Source organism: Mangifera indica, chromosome 6, assembly GCF_011075055.1.
Source record: "Mangifera indica cultivar Alphonso chromosome 6, CATAS_Mindica_2.1, whole genome shotgun sequence".
Lineage (NCBI taxonomy): Eukaryota > Viridiplantae > Streptophyta > Magnoliopsida > Sapindales > Anacardiaceae > Mangifera > Mangifera indica.
In genome coordinates, this window is record NC_058142.1 from 7149745 (window position 1) to 7171875 (window position 22131).

The 22131-nt window shown below is 35.0% G+C and overlaps 3 protein-coding genes and 1 long non-coding RNA gene across 8 annotated transcripts; 1 reads left to right on the plus strand and 3 right to left on the minus strand.

The window, feature by feature from the left end:
- Nucleotides 1-624: 624 nt before the first annotated feature.
- On the minus strand, nucleotides 625-3915 carry LOC123218982 (putative disease resistance protein RGA3). The gene is made up of 2 exons (XM_044640638.1): nucleotides 3598-3915; nucleotides 625-899 (listed from the first exon to the last, which is right to left on the minus strand). The coding sequence occupies exons 1-2, from the start codon at nucleotides 3913-3915 to the stop codon at nucleotides 825-827; spliced, it is 393 nt and encodes a 130-aa protein (XP_044496573.1). The 3' UTR covers nucleotides 625-824.
- On the minus strand, nucleotides 625-18699 carry LOC123218424 (putative disease resistance protein RGA3). 5 transcript variants are annotated; one of them, XM_044639885.1, is made up of 2 exons: nucleotides 15593-18699; nucleotides 625-888 (listed from the first exon to the last, which is right to left on the minus strand). In XM_044639885.1, exon 1 carries the CDS (start codon nucleotides 17263-17265, stop codon nucleotides 15634-15636), a length of 1632 nt encoding a protein of 543 aa, XP_044495820.1. In that variant the 5' UTR covers nucleotides 17266-18699; the 3' UTR covers nucleotides 625-888; nucleotides 15593-15633. The 5 variants fall into 5 exon arrangements, with proteins under 5 accessions (XP_044495820.1, XP_044495818.1, XP_044495819.1 ...); XM_044639883.1 differs by lacking the exon at nucleotides 625-888 and adding an exon at nucleotides 14001-15480; XM_044639884.1 differs by lacking the exon at nucleotides 625-888 and adding an exon at nucleotides 14001-15488.
- LOC123218984 lies at nucleotides 13001-13756 on the minus strand. Its single transcript, XM_044640641.1, has one exon. It carries the CDS (start codon nucleotides 13754-13756, stop codon nucleotides 13001-13003), a length of 756 nt encoding a protein of 251 aa, XP_044496576.1.
- A 1620-nt stretch (nucleotides 18700-20319) lies between the features above and the next one.
- Nucleotides 20320-21185, plus strand: LOC123218433. Its single transcript, XR_006502695.1, has 2 exons — nucleotides 20320-20601; nucleotides 21036-21185. It is a non-coding gene; the product is annotated as an uncharacterized LOC123218433 (long non-coding RNA).
- Nucleotides 21186-22131: the final 946 nt, after the last annotated feature.

Consider the following 22131-nt stretch of genomic DNA (forward strand, 5'->3'; position numbering starts at 1 on the left):
TTAGGATTTGCTAGCATCTGATTAAATCCTTGCAACACTACCAAATTTTGTTTCTAGCATTTTAGCCCTGCAAACAAATTTCCCTATGGTAGGATTAAAGCCTCTGGTAGGATTGCCTTGGAACTGTCAGAGCTGCAAACAGAGCCCATAACTGTATACCTTTGAAGAAAAAATTTCAGATATTTAAAGATTTTAATGATGCTGAACATCTAGTTACAGGAAATAGATGCGGCAACATGTAAAGATTTTAATCATCATGAATGGCATATAGGCGTTGTGAGTACTACTAAATTTGGTCAGCCTGTAATGGTTTTGTGTTCTTTATATTAGCTGTCAAAATGTTATTGCATGCTTTAATGTTTGATGTAGCCGACTTCTTATGGTGATGAAAGCTCAAACAATTCAGTAATTGTAGTAATTCAACATCCAGATGCTCAATCTGATTTATCCAGTTACTTGGATTAGATTTTTCTGAAGGCCGAAGAGAGAGTAAAAGATTTATTATTTCATATAATCAGCAAAATTTTCATCACAATGAAATAAATATATATATTTGAGTGATAGCAAATGCGTAAATTTATTGCCTCTAACAAAAGATATATACATATATATTTAGAAATGATATACCAATATGTTCAGCTCATACCATATAACATATACTTAATATTTTACACCTAATTTCCAATCAAACACACCATATATTACATGCACATTATTGACAAAGAAAGTTCTCCAAGCACGCTAAAAACAAACAACTTTATGAAGAAAATCAAATCACAACTCATACAAATAAAGAGTAACACAAGTGAAATCCAACTTCCTTTTTACATAACTATCTCCTCTGTTCCTTTCAGCATAACACTGCAACCACCATCATGCTCAATATTTCTGCACATCTCCTACAATTAAAATTTGTCAAAGACAGGTAAAAGATCCGAAATTTCTGCTCATTCTACACTATTAACATTACATATAAATATTAGAGGATGCGGAGAAGTTACCTTTGTGGATCGATGGTTGGTAATTGCAACCATTTGAGAACTCAACGGAGTGGGAGTGGGCCTCCTTGCAGATATGAATAAGTGAATTCGATGTTGGGAATGTGGGAGATCTTTTGCCAGTCCTCTCCTGTTCCCTTTCTGTGACGTTCTTCCAAAAGATCACTGTCATAAATCTTCAAATGTTGTAGAATTTTCGCCCCCTGAAGAAGGCCATCTGGCAGTGCACGTAATTTTGGACAACGATAGAATAACAAAGAAGCAAGGCATGGCAAGATTGTATTCCCATAATCCCACTCTTCCCATTCTTCATTATCCCAGAATTTAAGAACTTTCAACTTGGGAAAAAGAATAACTGATGTAGATGATGAAAATGCACCATCGCTTTCGATTCCCGTAACTAGTTTTTTCACACTCATTCCAAATATATGTAGAGATTCAAGTGATTGCAATTTTCCCAAGGGAGACAAATACATACAATTTGGGCAGAAGAAAAGACGCAATTCCCTCAGCCCGTTTAATAACATGATCCAATCAGAATAAAAAGTGCTGCCCCTGTAGCATTCTATATATAATTTCTCTAAATTTGGATGCGGTTGCAAAGCCTCAAGAAGTAACTCATCATCATCATTTTTCCTCTCTTCTTCTCCATCTTTGTTGAAACTAAGGATTAAATAGAAGAGGTTTTTCTTATTGCTGAGAATTTGCATTCTCTTAACCTCACTCGCATTGGTCACATTTCCTAGCCCTCTAATTTCAAGCTCTCCTCCTAAATGTTTCAAATCTTTCAAGCATGCAAGAGTACTACATGCTTTACTGCCATCACTGCTGCTGCTTTTTATGAAGAATTCACTCAATGTTCGGAGACAAGTTAATTTCTCAATTCCCTTGGGCATGTAACTTAATGATCTTGTTCTAAGATTAATCAAATGCCGCAAGTTTATCAACTTCCCCATCCCTTGAGGCAGTTCTTTAAGCTGCGTACACCAAGAAATATCTAAAGTTTGGAGATTGTATAACTCACATAAAGTTTCCGGAAGTTCTTCCACATACTGACCAGACAAATTCAGATATTTCAAATGTATCAGTTTTTTTACTTCTTTCGGAATCGTTGTAATCAAGTTCCCTCCTGTGAAATTTACACTAATGTCTAATGCTCTTAAACTTGTCAATTCACCAAAGAGAATTGGTAGAACATCATCAGGCAGCGAATACATAGAATCTTTACAATCAATTAAAAGACTCCGCAAACTTTTGATGCTAGAAATGGAGATGGGAAATGTAGCCCCGACGTGAAGCGTTAACATAGAATGTCGGGCTTTCTCATTGGAAGTGTTTATGAGTAGATCTTCACTACCCCTTTTGATTCCCACAGTAAAACATTCGTTCTTAGTGAGAAATTGAGCAAAGTCATGAACTATATCATGCATCTTGCAGTATATGATATTCTCATCATCGTCTTTTTGAAACTCTTGGAAGAATGATCGAGATGCTAAATGATCAAAATACTCTTAGCCTATTATTTCCATCTCTGTATCATTGTCAAACCCAAGATAACCTTGAGTCATCCATAATTTGATCAAGTGATCTTTCTTTAGATTGTGATCTTTTGAAAAGATAGCACAATATGAAAAACATTGTCTTATCCCAGATGGCAAATCATTATAACTCAACATCAAAGGTGATAAAAGACCTTTCTCAATCTGTTCCAATTTCCAAATTTCACTATCTAAAATTCGTTGCCATTCATCTCTAGTTCTTTTTAATTGTAGGAGACTGCCAATAGTTTTTGCAGCAAGCGGCAAGCTTTTGCACTTTGCAACAATTTTTCTTCCGATTTCCTCTAATTTTTCACACTCCTTAGGAGGCCTACCAAAAAATGCGAATTGTTTAAATAACAACCAACATTCCCCCTCAGATAATTCCTTCAAAATGACAAGATTAACTGAGCCCATAATAGATGCAACTGTATCCTTCCTTGTTGTAATCAAAACCTTACTACCATGAGAACCATTCGTTAGACAATTATAAAATGGTTCCTATTTGTTGTAATCTTCTAATCACACATCATCTAAAACGAGAAGAAATTTCTTACCCTTAATAGATTCATGAATACATCGCAAAAGAGATTGTAATTCAATTAAATTATTGGTAGGACATTTCAGTTCTTCGATGATTGCTTTGGCAATCCTAAACTCATCGAAATGATCTGATACACATACCCATATTCTTGTGTCAAAATTACTTATGACGTTATCATTATTGTAAGCTAGTTGAGCGAGAGTTGTTTTTCCAATTCCTCCCATCCCAACAAGTGAGATGACATGAAGGCTTTTTTGTTCTTCATTTCTCTCATCTAACAACTTACTAAAAAATTCTTCTCATCTTCTTGACCATATGTTTTAGTCATATCAACAAAGGATGTACTTGGAACTCGCTTGGGCATTTCAATACTCTTCATTTTTTTGAATTTGAATTTATCTTTCTCTTCAACAATACTATCTAGATTTCCATTTAATTCTTTTATCTTTTGTGCTATATCACGGCGTAAAACAACTTGTTTGATACCAAAGCATGGACAGAAAAAGAAGGAACGTACCTTCTGCTTAGGAGCAGGAGCATCTTCAAGATCTCCTTCAACCTGCAACTTCTTGATTTCAGTATTCCACTCATCCAGCACATCTTCCATGTCGTAGGATGTGTCTTTGAGCTGATCTAACCAACGTCTCACAGCTTTGTCGTCCTTCACTTGCCTCTCCTCTGCATCAAGTAGCACAGCTTGAATGGCTTCAAGATTGCTCTGAAGTTTTTTCACTTCCTTTTTGACATTACCTACTAGCCTCACCTCTTCCACTATCTTTTGAGCAGTGATTTTAACCAGCTGCTCCAAGGCAAGATTAATAATTGCATCAGCCATACCCAGAAAAAAAAAAAATCTCAAACGCTTTGAAACACCTTTCTGATGAACAAACCAGAAAATAATAGAAGAACAGAAGAACAGGGAAGTGAGAAGAAGGAAGATTGTTTAGAGAAAGAGGAATTCTTGCTTATTCATTATTCAATTCCTGCCTTAATCCTAATGTCCAGAACATATCCTTTCCTTAGAGTAAAGATGCAAAAATATTAAAACCAAAATTACAAAAACAACTTTTATTGCCACTATGCAACAATATCCCCTACTCAAACTTCCTTGCCCACAAGGAAGAATATATCCTTTCCCACATGTTACTTTTGCTATAATGTTTTCCATCATTTTCAGATTATGTTTTTCTTTCAAACTGACTAAGTTTATTGTTGTGGCCTGTGGGTTGTCTTCTTGAGTGCAGATACGGTGTAGAGGGTGCTGACTGCGCTCTGAGGAACCTATGGGGCATTTGTATTTCTCATATTCCTGCTGACCACCGGCCTGGTTTGGCAAAGAATACATTCTCTGCGACACGACTTATTGAAAAGTGTGTCTCATGAACCATTGCTCGTTGTAGGCCCATCAAAACTTAAGGCTGTCCTGGATGCACATCAAACATTTGAAGAATTAGATTTGCAGTTCTTTAACTGTAGATACACAACAGAATCTTCCTGGATTGATTTTGAGCACAATAGGGAATTGAATAAGGATCCCTTGGCACAGGGAAGTACTAATAATGTGCTCCTTACTGAGTCAAATCTATCCGATATCTCAACTGCTTTTCCACTGTTAAAGAGCCTAAAGGAAGTGCTGAACAAGGCAGGGTTGGAGACCTTGGTTAGTGTTCCTGTTGTGCACTGTCAAGAGGCATTTGGTATGTCTTGAAGGCTGCAGAAAGAATCAATAATGTGGGGAAAATGATACCCGGGTGGAAGATTGTATATTCAGGTGATACCAGGCCCTGCAAGACACTAACAGAAGCATCCTCTGGAGCGACAGTTCCTATACACGAGGCAAGTTATAAAATTAATTTCAAGCTTTAATTGGTGGTACGATATTGCTAAACTGAAATGTTTTAACATTTTTTTTACGAAGCCTACAAATCAAAGAAAAACCAAACCTTTTTTTTTTAAGGACACTGTCCTTTTCAAGTTAATGTACAGTTCATTTTTCCTTGAGACTTTTAGAACTTGCCTAGAATGTTCTATTTGTGAGTCTTCATCAGGACTTTAAAAATAAGATGTCATGAAAGTAAATGACAATAAAGAATTCTGGAAAATGAAGCTCCATGTTATGACACGTAACCATTCTACGATCCAGATTCGATGGAGGGACAAGACAGCAATGGTTGACATTTGTGGTATACTGGAAGAACTAGATACCTTGGCATAAGCAGGTTTAAGTTGTGAGACATGAAAGACATTATGCATTTGAGCATCATCTGTTAGTGAAAGTTTACAAGCAACTTTCCCAATCACATCTATCACCTGAAAGGACCAAAGTATTTAGGCTGCAATCTTTGATTCCCAATATGCATACTGGTCTGTCTATAGGGTTGTCGCTTGATGTAAGCAAAATCACCAAGAGAAAATTGTTGATCAGATCTCTTTTTGTTAGCTAATTATTTCATACGATGCTGGGCCTTCTCCAAATGATGTTTTAACAATTGTACTGTAGTTTTTCTATCTCTCAATAATAGACTAACAACCTCAACTTTACAATCCTTGGGGAAATAAGAAATGTGGAGAGGAGGGGCACATAAAGCTTCAAATGAACACATATGAATGGTGGAGTGATAGGAGGTATTATATCAATATTCTGCCAATGGTAGCCAGTGAAGCCACATATAAGAGAGTTACCCAGTCATATCTGTCCATCAATTTAAGGATGATAGACAGTTGAAAGTTGGATTTTAACCCTTTGTAATTGAAATAATTCCTTCCAAAACTTGCTAACAAATATGGTTTCTCAATCACTCTAAATAGTAGTAGGCAAACCATGAAGTTTGAAAATATTATCAAGGAATAATTGCACAACATTGTGGACAAAGAATGGATGTACTAACCCCAAGAAATGTGCATACTTATTAAGTCTATCGACAATTATAAAAATCACTATTCGACCTTACGTCTTGGGTAACCCTTCAATAAAATCTATTGTAATATAATAAATATATCACTTGTAACAAGTAGTGATTGCAACAAACATGGAGTAGCGATGTTTACAGGCTTGAATTGCTAACAAATAGGACAATTACAAATAAAGTTACAAACTTCTCTTTATAACCCCTCACAAAACAAAACAACCATAAGATATTTTATCATTAATTCAAAATCATTCAGTTATATGATGATACATCATATGTTAACTGAATTGTATACTTAAAAGTATACATGATGATTATAGTATATAACATCTATTTTTACAACAAACTACCAATCAAATACACTGTATATTGCTCAATTAATTACCAATTTAGCAAGCATCACATGCAAAGTTATTAAAAAACTCAAAAGAATATTTTCTAGCAAAATAGTGAATAATTGCCTGAGTATCAAATGGTAAGCAATATGCATAATTTCAAGGATTTAAAAACCGGACCGGCCGGTCGAACCGGTTGGTCCGTGAACTGGCACTGTAGCCGAGTTCTGTTGAAGGCAAAACCGTTTTGGAATAGAAATCGGATTGGACCGCGGTTGAACCTCCTGTTCTCAACTGAACCACGATCCAACCCAGTCCATACAGATCCCGGTTCAAGGCTACATATAAAACACTGTTTTTCTTTTTTCCTCTTCCTTGCAGTGCACGTAGACGCAGTCCTCAATTGTTGTAGCCGACGAATTTCTTCGACGAATTTCCTGTTCCTTGCTGACAACGGTTTAAATACGACTGCAGACGACGACGCTGCCACCGAGGGGTGTTGGTTTGCAGGCTCACAAGGCAGCAGTTTCACGACTATATTTGCAAGTTTCACGGCGACTTCCCAGACTCAGACGGTGGCTGACGACGGCAAGTTTCCGTTGCTGTTGTGACCGGCGACTTCTTAGGCAACGACGGGAAGCTGGTGTTTTGTAAGGCCTTGTAAACTCTTTGGTTGATCAATTGCTTAAGGCTGTAAAAACTTTTGAAAGTTTCAAATTAAAAGTTTTAAATAATACTACATGTTATGAGTTTGTGTTTGTACAGTGAGGGAACTAAAGCAATATAAAGTGATAAAAATTGAATTGAAACAACAACGTACTTAAAATGGTTTTTATCCCGGTCCGGTTTTGACTAATTTGTAACATATAAAAATTAAAGAGTATTTATATGGGAAGCAATAAGTAAAGCAACAACGTACACATGCAAATTTTATGACTAAATTGTAATTCCGGTCCAATCGATCGGTTCAAACGGTCCGACCGAAACCAGTACTTAAAACGATTTTTATCCCGGTCCGGTTTTGAAAACCTTATATAATTTACAAAGTAATCATGCTCTCTATCTTTTTCATTGATATATAAAAAATAATTACAATTAGAGTAATATCCTAAATCAATCAAATCTCATAATTTAAAATTTTGATAAAATCAAATCCCTTCAATTAGGAATTATATAATAATATCCTAAATTAATCAAATTTAATAATTTACAAACTAGACAAAAAATCAAATCCCTTAAATTAGAAATTAGATGATAATTTATTGAATCAATCGAATTTCATAATTTAGGAATTTGATAAAATCAAATCATATCATTAATTTAATTCAAACTTAATAGCGGAATAATATCTTTCATCACATAAACCCCATACCTATGCTTGCATTACAGTAGATTCTAACGAAACCTTAACACAACCAATGACTCAGTTCAACAGACGAAACTTGAAAAATAATTTAAAGATGACCATATCAAAACATTAAAATTACACACAATAAATGAACTTTTCAAACTTAAAAGATGTGAAATTATTGCTTTATCAAAATAACTGTCATTTGGCCATACTAATAATGTTTCTCGGAGATAATATATATATATTTATTTAATGATATATTTCTCAATATTTTGAACCCTAACAATAACAATAAAATTATGTGTATACATTTTTTGTACACTAATATATACACGAGTGTGTCATAATGTAATTAGATGATTTTAAATTAATAATAAAGTAACAACTAATCATACAATGACACATTTATGTATCAATACATTTGTACATCAAAAGTGTGTATACATAATATTGCACTAACAATAATTATATAACTGAAATACTGAATATTTGCTTCCAAGAACCCGACTGAATATTCTCAAAGAAATTCATGGTACATCAAAGGGAATACATTTACAATGTACAGGCATTAGGGGTTGAAAGTATTTCAAGTCTGATTTGAAGAAATGTATAATGGTAGCTGAAGAAAAATTTCGCACCACTTATTCAGATTAAATTATTGACAAAGGAAAATGTCCAAGCACGGTAAAAACAAACAACTTAACAAAGAAAATCAAGCCAAAACTCATACAAACAGTCACACAAGTGAAATCCAACTTCCTTTTTGCTCATGTGGTGGACTATCTCTTCTGTTCCCTTCAGCAAAACACTGCAACCACCATAAATTACTAACTTCAACATCATGCTCAATATTTCTGCACATATCCAGCAATTATACTTTGTCAAAGACAGGTGAACGGATCCTAAATTTCTACTCATTCCAGACTATTAACATGACTTTTAATATTAGAGGATGTGTAGAAGTTACCTTTGCGGATTGATGGTTGGTACTTGCAGCCATTTGAGAACTCAACGGAGTGGAATTGGGCCTCGTTGCAGATATGAATGATTGAATATGATGTTGGGAATGTGGGAGATCTTTTTCCAGTCCTCTCTTGTTCCCTTTATGTAACGTTTTTCCAAGAGATAACTTCCATAAATCCACAAATGTTGTAGTTTTTCGCCCCCTGGAGAAGGCCATCGAGCAGTGCACGTAATTTTCCACAGAGATTGATTGACAAAGAAGCAAGACATGGCAAGATTGTATTCCCGTAATCCCACTCTTCCCATTCGAAAATCCAAAAGGATTGAAGAACTTTCAACTTGGGAAAGAGAATAACTGATGTAGATGATGAAAATGCACCATCGCTTTCCATTCCTGTAACTATTTTTTTCACACTATCCATAGTGATTCAAGTGATGGCAATTTTCCCAAGGAAGACAAATGCTTACAATTTCTGCAGCTGTCAAGACTCAATTCCCTCAGCCCGGTTAGCGACATGATCCAGTCGGAAAGAAAAGTACGGCCTCTGTAATTGAATATATCTAGTTTCTCCAAATTTGGGTGCGGTAGCAAAGCCTCAAGAAATCACTCATCATCATCATTTTTCCTCTCTCCTTCTCCATCTTTATCGAATCTCAGCTTTAAATAGAAGAGGTTTTTCTTATTGCTGAGAATTTACATTCTCTTAACCTCACTCACATTGGTCACATATCCTAGCCCTCTAATTTCAAGCCTTCCTTTTAAATGTTTCAGATCTTTCAAGCATGCAAGAGTACTGTTGATTTTTTAATGGAGATCTGGAAGCAAAGAAAAGCAAGAAAAATGAAAAAGCAGAAAAAAAAGACAAAACAGAGAGCTGGAACGGAAGTCTGCTTTTTCTTCTGTTTTTATGACTAAAAACATATCATTTCTTTGCCATACATGTATATTTACATAGCTTTCCTAACCCCTGTACAAAAGCAGCTTAAATTAAGCTTATCCACACAAATTCTTACAAGCTAACCAAACTTTAAGTCAAAGTACACCTAACATAACAAATACAATTTAGTTTGGTTGTATTCTAACTAAAAACATTACAAAATGGTTAAGGAAGTTTGTCACCATTTTAAGGCTGCAAAAATAATCCATATCATCTTCAGTTTTCTGCAGCAGAACCATCTTCAAAAAAATGCAGAATTTTCAGCAGCCAACTTCACTGCTTCATAGCTTCAACACTCCTCCTTGACAAACTTGCTTATCATTCCCAACTTCTTTTTCATTTGAACAAACCTTTTGGTGTTTAATGCCTTGGTCAAAATGTCAGCTAATTGCTCATCTGAGCTGCAGTGAATTAGCCTCACTTCAGATTCTTCTTCTGCTTGTCTAATGGCATGATACTTGATCTTGATATGCTTTGTTTTACCATGGAAAACAGGATTTTTTGTTATGGCTACTGCAGCTTTGTTATCACAATAAATAGGTGTAGCATTCACTTGCTTTTCATGCAAATCATCTAAAATTTTTCTCAGCCAAATGGTTTGATTTACAGCTGAAGCAGCAGCTATGTATTCAGCTTCTACTGTACTCTGAGCTACCACACTTTGCTTTTTAGAGTTCCAGCATATAACACTTGATCCAAGAGAAAATATGTAACCAGAAGTGCTTTTAAAGTCATCAATTGAACCACCCCAATCACTATCAACATAGCCACATAAATTCAGCTCCAATTTTCTGTTATAAAAAATTCCAAGATCTGCTGTATTTTTGACATATCTAAGTACCCTTTTGGCTGTTTTGAAGTGTTGTTGGCTTGGCTTTTGCATAAACCTGGAAAGCAAACTTGTGGCATACATTATATCTGGTCTAGTTGCTGTTAGATAAAGCAAACAACCTACCAAGCTTCTATAAACAAATGGTTCAACCTCCAGAAATCCATCATTCTTTTCCAGCTTCTGATTTAGCACTAAAGGATTGTCAACTCCTTTTGCATTTTCCATGCCAAACCTTCTCAGTATCTCCTTTGCATATTTTTCTTGACCAATAAAGGTCCCAATATCAGATTGAATTACTTCAATTCCTAAAAAGAAGCTGAGCTTTCCCAAGTCTGTCATTTCGAAGGCATTCTGCATCTCCAATTTCAACCAAGCAATCAATTCTTCATTGCTTCCTGTGACCAGAAGATCATCCACATAAATGGATACAATTAGCACATTTTCTTCAACAAATTTCACATATAATGTAGCCTCATTTAGGCTTTTTACAAAGCCAAGCTTCAGCAAGTATGCATTCACCTTGCTATACCAGGCTCTTGGAGCTTGTTTTAGGCCATACAAGGCCTTTCTAAGTAGGCACACTTTATTTTCTTCACCTTTTTTTACAAATCCAGGAGCTTGCTCAATGTACACTTCTTCACTTAATTCACCATTGAGGAATGCTGATTTAACATCAAGTTGGTAGAGATTTCAACCTTTTTATGCTGCTAATGCAATAAGGAGTTTGATGGTGTCAAACCTTGCAACAGGAGCAAAGGTTTCAGAGTAGTCTTCACCTTCCTTTTGAGCATACCCTTTCACTACAAGCCTTGCCTTTAGTTTGTTTACAGAACCATCAGCATTCATTTTTGTTCTGTACACCCATTTAACACCTATTATATGCTTATTAAGAGGTCTCTCTACAAGCTTCCAAGTCTGATTTTTTTCAATCATCTTTATCTCCTCCTGCATTGCAGCCCTCCAACTAGGAAACCTTGATGCTTCTTCAAATGTTGCAGGCTCTAATATGGCTGTATTGCACCTGCTATAAATTTCAGAAAGTGATTTCATTTTGGGTGTTTTATCTTCATCATCACTGCTGAAGCTTATCTTCTGCCACCTTTTCACTTTGCAAGTTAGGCTCATTTTTCACCTTCACTTGAACTTCATTGGCTTCCCAATTCCATACTGAATCTTCATCAAATTTCAGATCTCTGTGGATGCTAATTTTTCCAGTTAAAGGATGATAAACTCTATAAGCTTTTGACAAGTCACTATAGCCAACAAAGATGCCTAATTCAGCTTTCTTACTCAACTTTTCTCTCCTAATTTCTGGTATATAAGTCCAGCAAATACAACCAAATATCTTCACATAACTCATATTTGGCTTTGAACCAAACCAAGCCTCATAAGGTGTCATTTCCTTCAAGGCTTTTGTTGGTAATTTGTTGAGTAAATGCACTGTTGTATTCACAGCTTCTGCCCAAAAGCTTTTTAGCAAATTAGCTTCAAACAAAAGACATCTTGCCATTTCCATCACAATCCTATTCTTCCTCTCACTCACCCTATTTTGCTGAGGGCTGTAAGGAGTTGTGAGTTGATGTTTAATGCCATTTTCCATGCAAATTTTTCTGAATTTTTCACTAGTGTATTCCCCTCCATTATCACTCCTTACCATTCTTATTTTGCATCCACTTTCATTCTCTACAAGTCTCTTAAAATTCAGAAACACATCTGAAACTTCAGATTTCAGCTTAATGAAGAAAACCAAGCACATTCTACTAAGATCATCAATAAAAAGAACAAAATACCTACTGCCATTTAAGGAATTTTCTGTCATGAGGCCACACACATCAGTGTGTACTAACTGCAGCTTCTCCTTGGCCCTCCATGCTTCATTATTTGAGAATGAGAGTCTTGTTTGCTTGCCTAATTGACAAGCTTCACATACTCCTTTCATCATTGCCACCTTTGGCACTTCAACAGTGAGCTCTTTTTCATACAAAAGTTTAAGCCCTTTTTCATGAAAGTGGCCTAGTCTTTTATGCCATTTAATTGACTCTTGATCACTACTAACAAGTGCTTGAGCATTCAACTCATTTAGCTCTAAGCAAAAACTTCTATGCATCATATTTACCACCATTAATTCTACTCCTTTTGAGTCATACACATGACATTTTTTATTGTCAAATTTTAAGGAGTAATTTTTCTCTAGCATTTGACCAATACTCAATAAGTTAAAAGCTATACCAGACACAAACAAAACATCATTAATCATTTTTGTACCTGATGATGTAGTGATAGAAACTGTACCAACTCCTTTCACTTGCAAAAAATCTCCATTTCCAATTTTTACTCTAGAGATTCTGCTCTTCTTCATATTGACAAAAAGGCTTTCATCTGAAGTCATATAGTTGGTGCATCCATTGTCCAATAACCAGGTTTGAGAATGGACTTGAGCTTCATAGCAGCCTGCTGTAAACAATTGCTCTTCAGGTTGCTCTTCCTTCTCCTGTAACTTTTCAGCAACTTGAGCTTGCTGCTGATTTGTTTTACCTTTGTTCTTGCAAACTTTCTCCATATGACCAATTCTTTACACCCTCTACATTGTATTTAAGGTCTATACCAGCAGTACCTCTCTGTATGGCTGGTTTTTTTACAATGTTGGCAAGGTGGAAATCTACCTTTCTTCCCTTTTTGTCTTCTATCAAAGCTCTCCTTCTTTTCTTTGCCTTTCTTGCCAAATTGCTGCTTATTTGAACTGGAACCAACATGTATTTTTGTTGTTTGGTTTGCAACAAAAGCTCCTTCAGATATTATGATTCCATCTCTGAAAGTTTGTCTCAATTCCATAGCTTGTAAAGAGTTTGAAAGTTTTGAAATTGTCATGGTGCTTATGTCTTTCGAATCTTCCAAAGATGAGATCTTTGCCTCAAATTTTTCTGGCAAACTCACCAATACTTGCTCCACAACCTTATTTTCAGAAATCACCTCTCCAAGAAGAGTCAACTGGTTCACAATTTTCATTAGCCTATCAATGTAGTCTTTAATTGATTCACCATCTTTCATTCTAAGCAGAGCAAATTCCCTTTTTAAATTGAAAATTTGCATTTGCTTTGATTTGTCACTTCCATGGAATTCCAATCTCAACTTATCCCATGCTTCCTTTGTTGTCTCACAAGCCATGATCTTTGCAAACATCACCTCTGAAACTGCAGAATGGATACAAGACAAAGCTTTGTATCTCTTAGTCACTTCTTCAGAATGATGCTTGATTTGATTCAGTGTTGGGTTTTCTGGCAGTGGATTTGGTTGCTTATCTATCTCAACCACATCCCACAAATCAAAAGCTCTTAAGTAGGCTTTCATCTTCACTGCCCATGCTACATAATTTTCACCAGAAAAAAACTGGTGCAGATACCCCTGTAAAACTGCTTGAGGCCATGGTTTGTGTGCTCAGTTTCTTCTCCTTTTCTTCAAACTTCTTCCTTGGCACAGGTCTTTACAAAGAACTGAAGGCTCTAATACCAATTGTTGATTTTTTAATGGAGATCTGGAAGCAAAGAAAAGCAAGAAAAATGAAAAAGCAGAAAAAAAAGACAAAACAGAGAGCTGGAACGGAAGTCTGCTTTTTCTTCTGTTTTTGTGACTAAAAACATATCATTTCTTTGCCATACATGTATATTTACATAGCTTTCCTAACCCCTGTACAAAAGCAGCTTAAATTAAGCTTATCCACACAAATTCTTACAAGCTAACCAAACTTTAAGTCAAAGTACACCTAACATAACAAATACAATTTAGTTTGGTTGTATTCTAACTAAAAACATTACAAAATGGTTAAGGAAGTTTGTCACCATTTTAAGGCTGCAGAAAATAATCCATATCATCTTCAGTTTTCTGCAGCAAAACCATCTTCAAAAAAATGCAGAATTTTCAGCAGCCAACTTCACTGCTTCATAGCTTCAACAAGTACTACATGCTTTACCACCATCACGGTTTAGGATTTGCTGGCATCTGATTAAATCCTTGCAAGACTCCAAATTTTGTTTCTAGCATTTTAGCCCTGCAAACAAATTTCCCTATGGTAGGATTAAAGCCTCTGGTAGGATTGCCTTGGAACTGTCAGAGCTGCAAACAGAGCCCATAACTGTTTACCTTTGAAGAAAAAATTTCAGATATTTAAAGATTTTAATGATGCTGAACATCTAATTACAGGAAATAGATGCAGCAACATGTAAAGATTTTAATCATCATGAATGGCATATAGGTGTTTTGAGTACTACTAAATTTGGTCAGCCTGTAATGGTTCTGTGTTCTTTATATTATCTGTCAAAGTGTTATGGCATGCTTTAATGTTTGATTTAGCCGACTTTTTATGGTGATGAAAACTCAAACAATTCAGTAATTGTAGTAATTCAATATCCAGATGCTCAATCCAATTTGTTATCTGGATTAGATTTTTCTGAAGGCCGAAGAGAGAGTAAAAGATTTATTATTTCATGTAATCAGAAAAATTTTCATCACAATGAAATAAATATATATATTTGAGTGATAGCAAATGTGTAAATATATTGCCTCTAACAAAAGATATATATATATATGTATGTATGTATGTATGTATGTATGTATGTATGTATGTATATTTTTACAACTTTCTAAGTACCAATTAATGATAATCCACAAACTATAACAAAAAAAAATATCCAAACACAAGTTTATAAACTTAGAGGATAATACTAAACATAACAATCTTAAGTAATACCAGAGAGAGAGATAGATGAAAGTTAAAACCACATATATATATATATATATATTTAGAAATGATATAGCAATATGTTCAGCTCATACCATATAACATATATTTAATATTTTACACCTAATTTCCAATCAAACACACCATATATTACATGCACATTATTGACAAAAAAAGTTGTCCAAGCACGCTAAAAACAAACAACTTTATGAAGAAAATCAAACCACAACTCATACAAATTAAGATTAACACAAGTGAAATCCAACTTCCTTTTTACATAACTATCTCCTCTGTTCCTTTTAGCATAACACTGCAACCACCATCATGCTCAATATTTCTGCACATCTCCTACAATTAAAATTTGTCAAAGACAGGTAAAAGATCCGAAATTTCTGCTTATTCCACATTATAAACATTACTTTTAAAATTAGAGGATGCGGAGACGCTACCTTTGTGGATTGATGGTTGGTAATTGCAGCAATTTGAGAACTCAATGCAGTGGGAGTGGGCCTCCTTGCAGATATGAACAATTGAATTTGATGTTGGGAATGTGGGAGATCTTTTGCCAGTCCTCTCCTGTTCCCTTTCTGTAACGTTTTTCCAAAAGATCACATCCAAAAATCTCCAAATGTTGTAGCTTTTTCGCCCCCTGGAGAAGGCCATCAGGCAGTGCACGTAATTTTTTACAGAGAATGATAGACAAAGAAGCAAGGCATGGCATGATTGTATTCCCGTAATCCCACTCTTCCCATTCGGAAATACGCCAGAATTCAAGAACTTTCAACTTGGGAAAGAGAATAGCTGATGTAGATGATGAAAATGCACCATCGCTTTCGATTCCCATAACTAGCTTTTTCACTCCCATACCATTTATCTCTAGTGATTCAAGTGATGGCAATTTTCCCAAGGGAGACAAATGCATACAATTTTCGCACTTGAAAAGATGCAATTGCCTCAGCCCGGTTAATGAAATGATCCAATCAGAATAAAAAGTGCTGCCTCTATATTCGTGTATAAATAATTTCTCCAAATTTGGATGCGGTTGCAAAGCCTCAAGAAGTAACTCATCATCATCATTTTTCCTCTCTCCTTCTCCATCTTTATCGAATCTTAGCTGTAAATAGAAGAGGTTTTTTTTATTGCTGAGAATTTGCATTCTCTTAACCTCACTCACATTGGTCACATTTCCTAGCCCTCTAATATAAAGCTTTCCTCCTAAATGTTTCAAATCTTTCAAGCATGCAAGCGTACTACATGCTTTACCACCATCACTGCTGCTGCTATTTTCGATAAATTCATCCAATGTTCGGAGACAAGTTAATTTCTCAATTCCCTTGGGCATGTAACTTAATGAATAAGTAACATCATTAATCAAATGCCGCAAGTTTATCAACTTTCCCATCCCTTGAGGCAGTTCTTTAAGCTTTGTACAGCAAAAAATATCTAAAGTTTGCAGATTGTATAACTCACATAAAGTTTCCGGAAGGTTTTCCACATTCTGAAAAGACAAATTCAGATATTTCAAATGTATCAATTTTTTTACCTCTTTTGGAATCGCTGTAATCAAATTCGATGGTTTGAATCTTGGACATATGTCTAATGCCCTTAAACATGTCAATTCACCAAAGAGATTTAGTAGAACATCATCAGGCAATGAATACATAGAATCTTCACAATCAATTAAAAGACTCCGTAAACTTTTGATGCTACAAATGGAGATAGGAAATGTAGCCCCGACGGGAAGCATTAACATTGAATGTCGGGCTTTCTCATTGGAAGTGTTTGCGACTAGGTCTTCACTGCCCCTTTTGATTCCCACAGTAAAATATTCGTTTTTAGTGAGAAATTGAGCAAAGTCATGAACTATATCATGCATCTTGCAGCTTATGATATTCCCATAACCGTCTTTTTGAAACTCTTGGAAGAATGATCGATCTGCTAAATGATCAAAATACTCTTGGCCTATTACTTCCATCTCTGTATCATTGTCAAACCCAAGATAACCTTGAGTCATCCATAATTTGATCAAGTGATCTTTCTCTATATTATGATCTTTTGGAAAGATAGCACAATATGAAAAACATTGTCTTATCTCAGATGGCAAATCATTATAACTCAACATCAAAGGTGATAAAAGACCTTTCTCTATCTGTTCTAATTTCCAAATTTCACTATCTAAAATTTGTTGTCATTCATCTCTAGTTCCCTTAAATCGCAAGAGATTGCCAATAGTTTTTGCAGCAAGCGGCAAACCCTTGCACTTTGCAACAATTTCTCTTCCAATTTTCTCTAATTTTTCACACTCCTCAAGAGATCTACCAAAAAATGCTAATTGACTAAACAACAACCAACATTCCTCCTGAGCTAATTGCTCCATTATGATAGGAGCAACTGACCCCATAATCGATGCAACTCTTTCATTCCTTGTTGTAATCAAAACTTTACTACCATAGGAACCATTCTTTAGACAGTGATAAAATGATTTCCATTTGTTGTAATCTTCTGACCACACATCATCTAAAACGAGAAGAAATTTTTTTCCCATAATAGATTGACAAATACATTTCAAAAGAGATTCCAATTCAACAAAATCAGTGGTAAGACATTCCAGTCCTTCGATGATTGCCTTGGCAACCCTAACCTCATTAAAAGGATCTGATACACACACCCATATTTTTGTGTCAAAATAGCTCATGATCTTGTCATTATTATAAACTAATTGAGCAAGAGTTGTTTTCCCAATTCCTCCCATCCCTACAAGTGAGATGACAGGAAGGTCTCTTTGTTTTTCATTTCTCTCATCTAACAACTTACTCACTAAAGAATTCATCTCAGATTCTCGACCACATATTTCAGCCATATCAACAAAAGACGTACTTGAAACTCGTTCGGGTCCTTCAATTCTCTTCAGTTTCTCCAACTTGAATGTATCTTTTTCTTTGTTAATAATTTCTAGTTTTCCATTTAATTCTTTAATCTTTTGTGCTATATCACGGCGTAAAACAGCTTGTTTGATACCAAAGCAAGAACAGGGGAAGAAGGAAGGTACCTTCTGCTTAGGAGCAGGAGCATGTTCAAGTTCTCCTTCAAACTGCAACCTCATGATTTCAGTATTCCACTCATCCAACACATCTTCCATGTCGTAGGATATGTCTTTGAGCTTATCTAACCAACGTCTCACAGCTCTGTCGCCCTTCATTTGCCTCTCCTCTGCATCCAGTAGCACAGCTTGAATGGCTTCAAGATTGCTCCGAAGTTTTTCTACTTCATTTTCGACATTACCAACAAGCCTCACCTCTTCCCCTATCTTTTGAGTAGTGATTTGAAGCAGCTGCTCCAAGGCAAGATTAACAATTGCATCAGCCATACTCAGAGATGGTAAACAATATTGAATAATTTTCACAAGAGGAGAAACTGGAATACTAGTTTTATGAAAATGGAGCTCCGTGTTAGGTAATAATCCACAATCCACAATCCACGGTCCACGTGCCAACTGCTCTTCAAAATGTAAACAAAAAATAACAATATATATTTTTAATTTGCCAGCTGAAAGTCATGTTCCCTTTCTCATTCAACTTGATACACAATACCCCTTTATATAATAATTGTATTGTCGTAAGAAAGTTTCAAATAGAATAGCTTTACTAATACTTTATTTTAATGACATCAAAATGATAATTAAAAACTCAGTGATTACCTCAGGATATTTCTAGTGGTAGATTTGAGCTAGCTCTGTTTAAATGAATTGATCTCAAATTAGAGTTTTAATTCAATAGTTTAATTTTAGATTTATTTATTTATTTATTTAATAATATTTTATATTTTATTAATGATATTATTTACTCTTTAACTAAATAGACAGTCCTTTAATAATATTGTGTCAATTCAAACATGTTTGAACTAGCCTTAGATTAGATCGAATTTATCCCAAGATACTTCAGGTATATAATCAATTAATTTTCTGAGTCATGATAACCAAGTGAAATGTAGTCCCCACCACTAGGAAGCAGAGGTATCCAATGGAGCCAATCAAATTAACACTATCAAAGAAAATTAGTTCAACAATGACACCCACTGTAAAAAGGTGCTTGAGAGTTAATGTAAACGACGAAACCACCAGCTGTAACCGACGAAAATCTTTGTCGTACATGTGGAATAATTTGCAATTATTTATTAGTGCTGACAAGGCATAATTTGTCTGTTTGCAACACTTTTCTTCGAAATTTAAATCGAAAGCACATTGAGACGCGTCTTCGCAGGCCCATACAGTATGTCAACACGCGGATCAACGGCGATATTTTTCTTGCCTAACGACAGTTCATGCCAAGAAGATTCCCAAATGCAGAAAGAGCCACAAATATACATTTATAAAAGAAGCAGAAAAAAATAAAAAAGGATTTTCAACCACCAACAAATTTTCAAATTTGATTACGTTGAAAATAAAATAATTGTAAATAAGGTGGTTACGTTATGCCACCACCATATTCTATAACAACTAATAATAAATTATTTTTTATTATTAAATAGTACATCTGAAAATGTAAAGTTAACCAATGGGGTTAATTATTTTTGTAATAAAATTATATGTATCTATTTTAGATACATAAATATGTATACACTTATATGTGTTATTATGTAATTAAATGAATTTGAATTAATGATAAAATAATACTCACTTATGTGATGACACATATAAATATATATATCTTTATGTATCCAAAATAAGTACACATAATATTACTCTTTTTTTTATTACTATAATTTCGTTTGAAGCAGAAGGTTGTTATAATTTTGATGAAAAATAAATTTTCAAGATTCAATTCACAGTTTTGATAGATTAAGGAACTAATTTTACATTCTTGTGCCTTTAATGTTTGGTCAAAAAATAGTTAAATCAATGTTTCAAGAAATTAAATCTAGAATAAATCAAACGTTAATTAGGGCTCTGTCACCATGAATTACAAGTCCCACCCATTAAAAACAAAATGTCTAATACAATTACTAGAGTTAAATAAATCTGGCACATTATTAGAAGTTAAATTTCTATATTATCTCAATTATTTTATTTTTCTAAATTATTATATCCTCTCACGGAAACAAATTTGTCATATCATCACTTTAAATATAAAATTTGTATAAACACCATCTTCTTTCCTACCACTACTATTGTCATCATCCACTTTATCCCAACAAACAAACCCACTCTCCCAGTCGTGCAAGCCTATCATTTCTTCTTACCCATCATCTCTCACCTTTTTATTGCATGCCTAGTCTCCTTGTACCACCATTTCTATTGCCATCGGGTCATTGTAACTCTTATAGGCCTTAGATCTTGGTTCTCACTAAAACACTAATGTTTTTCGTTGCACTCCCACCAAAAAACTCGGAAGTTCGGTGGCAAGCATTGGTTGTTGGACAAAATAGAGAAGGTGATCAGAGAAGAGAAAAAATCTTTAAGGTGAAATGCTAACTTTTCAAACTTTGGGTGAAGAGAAATTATTAGTTTTTTAAATTAAGAAAGAAAAATGAGATAAAATTTTAATTTTTCTTTTTAATCCTAATAGAGAATTTTAACAAAGGGATAGATATTTCAATTTTTGAAATCTTGGGTGGAGTTTGCAAATACACCAAACCTTGGGTGGGAAAAAGTGTCTTGGCCAAATCTTAAGCCTCGGTTGAGGCCCTCCATACTTTTGGCATATCTGGCTTAATATATGTTCTCCAAATGCAAACCAACACAGACTGAAATATAATTGCTGTTATTTTGTTTAACATATGCTATGAAAAGAGCTTTTTTTCCACAGCTTCATATTCTTTGAAATGCATCTTCTGTTTTTGGTTGGTTTACAGAATAAGTTTAATGCTTGAAATGTAATTCTTTCCCGTTGGCAGGTACTGTTATTACTGCCTTAGGACACGTTGTGCTGCAGCTGCATCGTTTCGGTGTTCCAGATGCAGCGAGCCAGTAATTGCAATGCAGCGGTATGGTGTAGTTGATCATAAAGTTCCAAGTCAATGATACTTGTATAGGAAGTAGAGAAACGAAAAAGTCATATCAACTTAGACTACTTTGAAAAAAAGAGCCTGTTTATGGTAAACAAGTTTATTAGAGAAATTGCAAGCTCAGTTCAAAATATTTTCCCCCCACAGGGTGGGGATTGAGGGGAGAGGGGCTTCTCAATTGTTTAGCAATCTAACACTTGTCTCTTAATTTTAAGAAGTTTACTACAAGGGATGTAAATCCCATTTTTTTGTAGAACTTGCGTTTCGTATTGAATAAGACTAGATTCGAGCCAAATTGAGCCCAAAAGGAGTGAAACTCATTTTCAGATGAGCTCAGCTTGTTTTCAGCTTGGGCTAGCCGAACATAGAGAAATATCAGTTCGTGTTTAGCTCACTCTATGATTTAAGTCATATCAACTTTGAATACCTTATAAAAATAGAGCCTGTTTATGGCAAACAGGTTTATTAGAGAAATTACAACCTTAGTTCAAAATATTTTTCCACCGTTGGGTGGGGATTGAGGGAGGGGCCTTCTCAACTGTCTAGCAATCTAACACTTGTCTCTTAATTTTAAAAAGTTTACTTATAAGGGATGTAAATTCCATTTTTTTCTAGAACTTGTGTTTAGTTTTAAATAAGGCTAGATTCGAGCTCAAACAGGGTGAAACTCGTTTTCAGGTAAGCTCAACTCGTTTTTAGCTTGCGCTTCCCAAGCATGGAGAAACATCAATTCATGTTTAGCTCACTTTTTGACTTAAGAGTTCGTGATCAGATAACACTTAGTTTTAGTTCGTGTGGACAAGTCAAACTTGGCTCTGGTTTGCACAAGATGTTTGGCTAGGATCTCCTAAAGGACATCATTCCTTTCAATTTTTTCTAATGATGCGAAAGCTGAGCACGGCCTCTGTTTGTGTTCGAGTTTGAGTTCATTTTTCCTACTATTCCCTAGCTCATATACGGGTTCATATTCGTTTATCTTATATTC

Coding starts and splice junctions, on each gene's coding strand:
- LOC123218982 (XM_044640638.1), bottom strand. CDS start 3,915: ATGGCTGATGCAATTATTAATCTTGCCTTGGAGCAGCTGGTTAAAATC. Junction 900..3,597: donor CTCCTGCTCCTAAGCAGAAG/GTACGTTCCTTC, acceptor TTTTAATTGTAG/GAGATGTGCAGAAATATTGA.
- LOC123218984 (XM_044640641.1), bottom strand. CDS start 13,756: ATGAAAGCCTACTTAAGAGCTTTTGATTTGTGGGATGTGGTTGAGATA.
- LOC123218424 (XM_044639885.1), bottom strand. CDS start 17,265: ATGTTGAGTTATAATGATTTGCCATCTGAGATAAGACAATGTTTTTCA.